This window comes from Helianthus annuus, chromosome 3 (assembly GCF_002127325.2).
Source record: "Helianthus annuus cultivar XRQ/B chromosome 3, HanXRQr2.0-SUNRISE, whole genome shotgun sequence".
In the NCBI taxonomy this organism is placed as follows: Eukaryota; Viridiplantae; Streptophyta; class Magnoliopsida; order Asterales; family Asteraceae; genus Helianthus; species Helianthus annuus.
In genome coordinates, this window is record NC_035435.2 from 175,378,085 (window position 1) to 175,389,051 (window position 10,967).

Below are 10,967 nucleotides of genomic sequence, written 5' to 3' on the forward strand. Positions count from 1 at the left end.
CAACTAGAAAAACCCAATGAGTAATCAATTCAAAGACATTTTCTGAGCAATGAGCAAATCTTTGTGGGGTTCAGTTCATGTGGGGACCTTACCTTGGTTAGTCAATCAATGGATTGAAGATCAAATTGACATTACCCCATTAACGTCGCAGTCACTGGATTAAAAAATTAATACTCTAAAATTTTCAACTTTTAATGTCAAAATAAATATGATATGCTGTTTTTGACATCACCTTATTATTTATTATATATTTTTGTTTAATAAATACTAGTTTAAAACTCCGTGTATTACACGGGTTGAATAAATATAATTTTATATATTAAATAATAAAAAGTTATATCTTTATGAATCTCGTATATTGTACAGGTTAAATAAATGTAACTTTATATATCAAATAATAAAAAAAATTATATCTTTAAAAACCATGTGTATTAAACGGGTTATATAAATGTAACTTTGTATAGTAAATAATAAAAAAAACATGTATTTTTAAAAACTCCGCGTTTTACACGAGTAGAATAAATATAATTTTATATACCAAATAATAAAAAAAGTTATATTTTTAATAAATTAGGATAACATTTAATATTAGTTTATTATTTATAGGTTTAATATAAGATAAGTAGGAAAGAGAGATTTTTTTTTAAATATATTAAATTAACAATTTAGATTTGAGGATAATATTTGATTAAAGTATGATAAGATTTAATATTAATTTATTATTTATTTAGTTAATATAAGATAAATATAGATTTGAGGATTCCTTCAATGAATGACACGTGTCCAAAATTTGGTTTCTTTTATTATAGTTGATAGATGAGTTCTTCGGTTATAAAATCATAGTTTATAAAAACTATATAACAAGACTTGTTGGATCACCGAGTCACCGTTATCGATAAAATACTTCACGTGCATACCGATGTCTAAATATGTATGTGTTTAGATCGATTATCACTTAGGTGCTGTTTGTTTTTTGGCCAGAAGCACTTCTGGCCACTTATGTCTGTGTCGCGCAGACCTTTGGGTCCTGCAGCTTGTTTGTTTTCCAGAAGCACTTCTCACCTTTTACCTCTTCCCCACGCAGACATAAGCCCACGTCTTCTCACCTCTTCTCTCTTTCAAAACACAGACCACTCTCCACCGCCACATTTCCGACACCACCTCCACCAATACTCGAAACTCCCAAAATTTCCGATCTAAAACTCGAACCTGCGAACCACCTCCACCATCTTCAACATCAACAGCCACAGAATCATCATTTTCATCAACAGTGAGTCACCATCAACATCAATTTTCCAGAAAAAAAAGATGAAAGAGACGGGGGTTTACCGGTGAGACTTGTCGGACCAAACAACTGTTCTACTCCCTCTCTCATTCTCTCCTCGTCTGTTCTACTCCCTCTCTCATTCTTCATACGCCGTATGCCACCACCAAAGGGTGGTGGCCGGTTGTACTCTATTCCGGTGGGGGGGACCAAGGTGAAAGAAGGAGATTAGGGGGTGGGTTCTTGGAGTGGGGGCTAGGGTTTGCGGTGGTGCTTGGCTTCGCGGCAGGAGACAGGGGGCGGTGGTGCTTGACGGTGGTTGTTAGTTGTGGTGGTGACAGGTGGACGGTGGAGGAGGTGGTGGTGGATGGTTGTGGTGGTGGTAGATGAAGGCAGAGAGAGAGAGATGAGTGTTCTGTGTGTGTGTTGTGAAGTGGTTTTTGTGGAAGTAAAAAAACAAACCCTCTTCTCCTTGCAGACTGCAGACCTTTGGTCCACCTCTTCTCCTGCAGATGCCCGCAGATGTGGTTCGCAGAGTGCAGATCTTTTAGGTCTGAAAAAATAACCACCACCTTAGTGTTTAAGGTATGCCTAAAATTCATGCATTAAATAAGAATATTAAAGTGGATACTTAACCATAATTTCACATAACTTTTGATTATTGAGGTAGTTAAACTCTCTTGCATTACAATAGACTTATTGTCATTTATGGATATGATGGCTATGATGGTGCTCGTCATTTGGCATGGCAGTATTTATTGAAGCCATGTTGTGCCGCTGAGCATTAACGGTTTCGGTGTCTAAATAATTTGTTGCTAATTGATTATATATAAATATGTATATTTAAAAACTTGTAAACGAGCAATGATGTTTAAGTTTTGGGTTTTTTTCAATGTAAAAGTTAGAGTTAATTACGTTTTTCGTCATTGTGGTTTGTTAAAAATCACTATTTCAGTCCATTAGTTTAAAACATGCCAAAACAGTCCCTATGGTTTTGACTACCGTAACTATTACAGTCCACCCACACTAACGTCATCCAGTTATTTTGTTAGTTTATTTAAACTAACCATAATGCCCCTATTATAAAATTAAATTATATAAAGAATTACTTACGTTTTTCGTCCTTGTTGTTTGTTGAAAAAATAACCATTACAGTCCATTTGTTGAAAATTATCAAACCAGTACCAGTATCCTTCACTTTACTTTTCACTCTCCCCGTTTCTTCAAATCCTGCTAGAATATGACTTGCGTTGACTCGACAACTTTGTTCCGACGACTTAGTTTCACCACCGTTCCCCTCCGCCATATCACTGTGAACCGGGTCTCCCCTTCACCTCCACCAGCGTTAGATCTGTCTTCGTCAGCCGGTTACACCATAATCGAAATCTTCGACCACCTAACTTCCCCCATCACAATCAAAATCATCAGCCACCTAACTTGCCCTGTGTAATGGTCGGGATTGGTAGAATTCATCTGTAGAAAAGGAGTTGGCCGATGATTTGTTCGAAGAGAATGGCCATGGGGTGTAGGGGTAGGGGTGGGTGGTAGTTTGATGACGGTGGTAGGCATAATGGGTGGTGGAGGTGGTCATCATTCAGGTATGTATGTGTGGTGGCAGGGGATGTTGAAGATGGATGAAGTGGAGAGGGTGTGGAGCCAGAGCAAATGATCTTCTGGCTGAATTTGATGAAACAGAGAGAGTGAAGAGTAGAGTAAAGGATAGTAGATAGATGAAGTTGTTAACCGCCATTGCTGGTGAGTTGAAGGTGGAAGTTGTGAAAGTATTGGTACTGTTTTGACAAATTTTTAACTAATATGGATTGTAATAGTTATTTTTAACAAACCGCAGGGACGAGAAAGGTAACTAACTCTTTATTTATTTATTTTGTAGTTTTAATAATAAGGGCATTATGATCATTTTAAATAAACTAACAGAATAACTAGATGACGTTAGTGAGAGTGAACTGTAATAATTATAAAAGTGAAACTACATAGACTGTTTTGAAAATTTTTAAACTAATAGACTGAAAATGATTTTTGACAAATCACATAAACAAAAAACATAATTAACTCGTAAAAGTTATTATAATCTATATAAACTTCAATAAATAATTATATATTTTCTATTTTTTGCTCAATCTTTAATTTTATCATTAATTTTGAACCCTGGATTGTCGACTCACTTTTACAAAGACAAGGCCCATCAGCGCCGTACACGTGTGGGTCTGGTGATAGAGACAACTCTTTCTTATGTTTCACTCGGGCCCACCTTCCAAACGTTGCCTTCCCATGTTTAAACCCAAGATAAATGGCGATAACATAAAATATACTAGTTTAGTTTTTATTTTTATTATTCAAATGAATTACATAAATTTATCATTATGATGTGCATAAATTATAAAAGCAGGCTTTTAGCCAATGTTTTAAAAACCGGTATTTTAATCGTACTAGGTTAGACTCAGAAATGGTTCAATTGATTGAACTGGGTTATACAGGACGATTCAACTGTGTTGATTAATTAACTCTATAAATCCATAAAATATAATTTCAATCTAAAAAATAATCTAAAACTACATCATTCCATAATAAAAAAATATTTCAAAAGTTAATCCATAATAAAAAAAATTATCCAAAAGTTCATGATTAAATACCCATTATATAGCAATTAGCAAACACTAAAACATTTTACATCATGAATGATTCAACAAAAGTCAAAAAAATGTAAACTTGGATGATCGGTTGAAGAACTTAATGTGAAAACCCAATGATTTTTCTATCTTTGAGTGAGGAAGAAGTTTGATCGATGTGGATTGTCAATTGTGGGCGCTAAGTTTTACACTTTAACTAAGAAGGTAAATAGTTACCCTTTTTAGGTACCCAAAAATTAAAAGTTCAAAATTTTGACCTTTGGCCCGGTATGAACCGGTACCAGTATACCGATTTAAACCGGTATAACCCAATTTACCGGCGGTACAACTTCTTTGCCGTTTTCTTAGTTTACTGGTATGATTCGTGTCGGCCAAGCATCCGTCATCCAGTTTAACCGGTTCAATCGGCCGGTTTAAACTGGTTTTTTAAAACATTGCTTTTACCACTAAAATTACTAAAATAAACTTTATCTGTCCAACACTACCATATCTTTAATCCCTTAAGTTATACATCTTTGAATTGTTTTTCAGTTCTATATTTATTACAATCACATTTATACACCCATAGTCCAAAACACACATTGCATAAATCTTGTCTCCTTTTTTTAGTTTTTTTTTCCTAATAAAAAAACTTTTGTTAGCAATGACAGACAGTACTCATCTCCAACTACTATCATTGGTGACCACCTCCCCCCCCCCTCGATCAGCTTCTCTCGTATATTCTCTTATCGGCACAGAACATCCTACACCCGTATTGATGACAACATAGTTTAATCATATCGATTAATAAATAACAACATAATTCATAGAAGATTTTAATTTCGTATATAGGAATCATGTGATACAGGGAAACTTATGAACAAAGCATCAGGACATGTTTATTATAAAATATTATGTAGTTTTAATTAATATGTTTATAAAAGTATAAAAATATGTTAAGTTAGAAAGTGGGCTACTTAATCATATAAATCATTTGACAATATTGTTATTTAGTATAATAAAAAAATTCTTAATAGTTTATAAATGCCACTAGCAAAAATTTGAATTAAAAAAATGTTGTAAATAAAGTCTCTAGATTTTTTTCTTCTTCTCCTTCCATTGAATTAGAGACACAACATGTCATAAATTATTTGGTATTAAATGATTTGGGCACCACTAAATGAAAAGTTAACTTTGATTTTTTTTTTTATTACATAATTACTACTTCTAAATTATACCAAATTTACCAAACGTCTAAAATTGAACCCTGGTCTCTTTCTAAAAAGCACAAAATCTCTATCACCCTGCCAAAGTAGTGATAACAGAAAGTTAAATAAGATAACATATGTTTGTACAATTTTCGATTTAGGTAAATAATTTATGTGTAATACATATAATTTCTGAATTCTTTCATTTATGCCAGCGTTTATAATAATTCTAATAACATTTATTATTATTATTATTATTATTATTATTATTATTATTATTATAGATTTTTTATTACATTAGAGGAATATAAAATTAATATACATGGAAATTGTCTATAAAGTAAAAGGTTATAAATAAGCTCTTATATAAAAAAAGTATGACATAAAAAAATTATTAATAAAAAAACATAAGCAATTCGTATTAAAAATACCAAGGGGCAAGGGATATTGAAATGCTTATAGGAAACAAAAGGCTTAAAATTGTTTGTGTAGGGTCCAACAGGAGAAAGTCCCATGTGATTTGGGTTATAAAACTCAGTTATAACTACTAAAATAACTAGATAATAATAAAGTATAGTAATCAAATGAATATTTTAATAATAGTTCAAAATAATGCATCACTTTTGGCCCTAACAATGATTAAAATCTTAGTATAATATAAAACGAAAAATGGCTATCAAATTTGTTATGTTATAAAGAAAAATAACGTCTATAGTGATAAAATACGCAACCACAAGATCTAATTTGTCATGGTACTGGTACCGGTACCGGCTCATCACTACTTATATATGTTTGTGTGTTTATGTTATGACGTAAAACATGCTTTGTGTGTTTATGTTATGACGTAAAACATGCAATACCTATACAACCACAATCGACGACATTTTACAGTAACAAATCCGAGTTAGAGCATCTCCAATGAGGTTTACGAACAACTCCCCTTCACGCAAAAAGAAAAAAATGTTGGCATTCGGATTATTCCCCTACATGGTCGCCGACCTCAAACGCACCCCTTTATCTCTCCACTTCGGCTGCAACGAACAGCCAAATGACGCCGCGGCTCGTAAGTGTTTGTGCCAAAAAGGAAAAGAGAGTTTCCAGTCAAGAAATAAACAACAAAATCAAGAAATGAACAACAAAAAGACAAGCTTCAACACAATGCTAAAAACAGCAAAGAAAGAAAACAATAATGCATATTCATATACTAAAGAACACCATCATCCCTAAAATGTCTGGTTCCTTCTGTTTGTTACATAGAAACAAATTAAACATTACAATACAAGTAGCCAAATGACAAAAAAAAGACCTAAAACCAAAGTGTTATTACCCCACAATCCATCTTCCGATCTTTCTTCGGTTTCAACATCTCCAAGCAGAAGCTGAAACGAGTTCCCGATGTTGCCAGCAAAGAACAAGCGCCGATTGTCTCCTTTCAACGTGAAATCCCCGAATCGGAGTCCTCTTAATCACGCACAACGCTTGACTTTCTGCGAAATTGCTAAACGTTAACGGAGAAAACCCGCTTGATACAAACTGTGACCGCCAATGCTGAGTCTTCTCCGGGAAAGAAAACCTTCCGGTTATGATCTTTTCGACGCCTGGCTGGATCAAGAACCGTTCAATCTTTTGTAACGAGTCTGGAGTCATGTTCGCAGCATCAAGAGACTCGAGTAGGTTCGAGACAGACTGAAGAGCGTGAATTAGATGGCTCGGGAAGGGTAAATCCGTCCTTTCACACCCACGATCAACTGAAACCACAATCTTGGGTGAAAGATTCTTAATGAAACGGATAACCAATGGTAACGGGATTTGGTAGTTTGAAACCGTACTGATGGGTAAATTAACAGCAATGGCTTCATTATCGGATGCACGAAAGGGTAAAGACCAAGAAACGGAAGCAAGAACATCAATGTTGACTATCTCAAAGTCAAACCCGATGTTCATTTCGCTAGCGAATTGAATCAAGTTGTCCCTGGTTAGGCCGAGTTCGATGTGGTCGTTTGTGGGTGAGGCAAAAGTTGTGATTTTTAACGATGGGGTTCGATTGTTATTGCTTCTTAGAGCAAGCTCTTGCATAAAACTAGCCCATTGATCACCATACCTAATATCAAAGTCAACTATATGCACCTGGTCAAACCCATCCAAGACTTCAAGCAAGGCTTGATTACAAGTGAAATTGGTGAATTGAACTAACGGCGAAACCTCGGAGAATGATTTATAAGCACCAATTTTGAAAATCAAACTAAACGGTGAAGCAATAGGATTCATATTGTTGACAACTGAATGAATTAGTAATTGAAGAGCTTCCTTGAAATAAAAAGCAGCCCGGTCGAAAGGCTTACCGATCGGAGAAAGCTGATGATTGAGCCGCGCCAATATCGATTGCGCGAGTAACGGATTGTTCCCGGATTGAACCATTTCAGCTGCCTTGAAAAGCTGGTCAATGATCCCTTGATGATGATGATGATGGTCCAACTCATCAATGCCTGACATTTTCTTGATTGATGATGGCAATTGAAGAGGGTTTGGGGGTGAATCAAGAAAAGGGGTTTTGTGCATTTGGAAGTTGGACTGTGTGCTTCCTGAGTTGTACCTTTTTGGGTGTGGGGGATTTAGGGTTTGATGTTCTAATGGCACAAAAAAGCTTGGATTTTGATGGGGTTGAGATTGATTTTGGTTGATTACCAGTTGGGGTTTCACATCCACTAGATGAATTTGTGATGAATTAAACCGGGACACAAAAGGGCTATGAGGGTCTTCAACCTTCTGGTGGTGGTGGCCGGAAAACATGGCGGCCGCCGCCGGCAACGACGGCGGCGGCGGTGGTGTTAAAGATAAGTTAGATAACCCATGTTTTTCATTAAATTTATGAGAAATTTGATTAATATTACCGGAATCAAAACCAAGATAACCTTGATCCACAACACCAAACCCGGTTGACATTCCGCCGCCGTCTTCAGCCGTAGCACCACCGTGAAGCATTTTATTCAAACCCATTGAAGGGTCTTCAACATCCCCCATAATCCACCGGAGAATAGACTGTTCTTGACCGGTTTCCGACAACACACTTTCCCAATCCTCCATTTCACCACATTTTTCTTCACCGGTTACATTCACCACATGTTGTTCCGGTAACCGGTTTTCTTGATTTTCCGGCGACACCCATTTTTCAAGATGGCCGGAAACCGCCGTGAACCCACCACCACCACCACCGCCGCCGCTACCAGACAGGGTTGAAGTGGAAGTGGGTGGGCTTGGACTACTGTTAATATTATCCAGCACAGATTTTGGTTCTTCAAAGTACTTTCTTTTCTTGCTCACAAAATCTTGAAAATGTACAACTTTTTCTGCACAAGGTACAACTCCCTTTCTTTGAAATTCAAAGGGTAAGGGCACCCCTTTCATCTAACTAACAACCACCCACCAGTCACCGTGCTCCGGCCACCGCAATCTGCCGCCGGAATTTCAAGAAACACAATAAAAATCAGATTTTTGCAAAGAATTTGTTCAAGAGCATGAAAGAAAGAAGACCCATTTCAGAAAAATGAAAAAAGAAAAAGAAATGATGTGTGTTTTAGCTTTCCTCCTCTGTGATTGCAAACTGAGTTACTTCCATTTTCTGCCATGGATGCGTGCAACATAAAAAAGTGATAAAGTTAACTCTGTACACAGTGGGGCCCACTCTACTCCCTTGATTTTTTTGAATAATGTTACAACTTGGTCCTTTTATTATTTAAGTTTGTTTATTTTTAGTTCTTTGACTTTAGATTTTGTATCAAAACTCCCTTCAAAATTATTTGATGACTTTTAGTTTTATGTTGGAATTTTTTTCTAATCAAAGAAATGACACGACGTTTTTCATGTTGGGTTATAAGATGTTACTTGGTTATTTGGCAATATTATGTTTTCTTGTCTTAACTTTGGTAATATATAAAAAGTTTTTCTTTTCCAACCCTTCCTATTTATGTAACACAATATTCTACTTTAATTATAAGCTAGTAGAAATTTATATGTGCATGTAGTGGAAAACATTTATGTATTAAAAAATATCTATTAACAATAGATTAATTATATAAAAAATGTATCATTTGACCAAAACAATAAAATTGTGATATGTTTAAAAGGATAGCGACACATAGTTTGCATTAATTAAAATCAACAAAACTAATATTGATATTGGTGTTCTTTGACTGGTATCTGTTTGGTTAGCTACAATACGGGTAACACAAAAACATCAAAAAATATTAAAGTTAACATGTATCGAAACTGAAAACCATAAGATGAATACTAGTACCGATGTTCTCATGTTATCGGTACGACAAAAATACCTTACTTTGACTATAAATTTTATCTCAGGATGTTGGCAAAACAAATAAACATAACTGTGTACTAAGATTTTATAAAAGAGATAAACTTAGCAAGCAATATAGTTCAACACATAACAAATACTTAGCAATTAAGACAAAGACCGATTAGTGCATGTGCTTCCTTGTCTTTCGTCTATCAACGCCACCACATGATACATGAATAATCACCCCCCTCTTTTAACGTTATTTTCACAAAATTAGTAAAATAACGTTAAAATTAATGTAGTTTCACTTTTGCCCCTCAAACACCCACATATATATGTATTACATGCGCATACCGCAAACATGGCGTTAATAGGCTGGTGTAGTCTATAGTCTTAATGGATTGAACGTTTCATAGGGAAAATACACTTATATTCATTATTTTTTGCCTTTGATTGTATAAAGTTTTAGTTTATACCGGCTTAATCTTAGAGTCTTGTTATTAAATATCTTGTTCAATAATAGCACGCCATTAACGGCTTCTAGCAAACTACTTTTAGTTCCATTTCAAGCTCACTTTTGGAAAGAAATTTCATAATCATGAGAGCTTTTTGAGGTGGTTTTTTTGCATATGATTATCACCACTAATTTCTGATATTCCAGTTTAAGCCAACCTAATCCACTTACCAACCAAATGTCACATTTGATTAAAAACCGTAAAGCATTTGCATTTGTTTTTAACCAATTACATAAACTTAAAGTTAGTTTTAGTTTAGCTGGTAAAGAGTTGTTATTATGAAATAATAATCGGTTGTTCACCATTGCCTTAAAAATTATGTTTAACAAATCCTAAGACCATGCGTAGTGGGGCGTTTTTTTTTTTTAAAATTGCCCAATCACGCCCTATCCCCACTACACCTGGGCGTTATTGGACGTTATCTTGCAAAAGAGCTCCCATGACATGGTTTGAAAAACGCCGAAGGGGGGAAATGTTGACCAATCAGATTAGAGATTCTATTTGCTTGGCCAGTAAGATTTTTAAGTGTTTTTTCTTTATTTTATTTACTACAAAACATATTGCCCAATAATGCCCCATCCCCACTACACCCATTTTAGAAAACGCACAATAATGCCCCTTTGCTGACTGGACCGCTACATGGCGTAAAATACCCTAAGGTGAGGGCATTATCTTCCACTTCCACTACACATGATCTAAGTAGCAATATGTAAAAGATAAACCATTGCCAAATAAAGTTTAAGGGCCTAAAACACCAATTCAAAAAAATAAAAAATAAAATAAAAAAATTTGAGGATAATTTTTTCTAAGAAAAACCTTAATGGTTAGACAGCTAAAATAACTAAACTTTAAGGATTAAAATATTATTAACTCTTAAAAAAATTAAACTTTTAACATTAGTACATGCGTCTCAAGTTCGATCTCTTTTATTTAAAATAAGGGCAAATACCACAAAAAAAAAAAAAAACCAATATACTTTCTCATTTTTCACATAAAAGTCCATTAACAATTTTTTACACGTAAAAAGCGAAATTACTTTCTGTTTTTTCTCACAAAAATCTC

The 10,967-nt window shown here is 34.8% G+C and overlaps 1 protein-coding gene across 1 annotated transcript; it reads right to left on the reverse strand.

The window, feature by feature from the left end:
* Window positions 1-6,274: 6,274 nt before the first annotated feature.
* On the reverse strand, window positions 6,275-8,742 carry LOC110931037 (scarecrow-like protein 6). The gene has a single exon (XM_022174434.2). It carries the CDS (start codon window positions 8,502-8,504, stop codon window positions 6,459-6,461), a length of 2,046 nt encoding a protein of 681 aa, XP_022030126.1. The 5' UTR covers window positions 8,505-8,742; the 3' UTR covers window positions 6,275-6,458.
* Window positions 8,743-10,967: the final 2,225 nt, after the last annotated feature.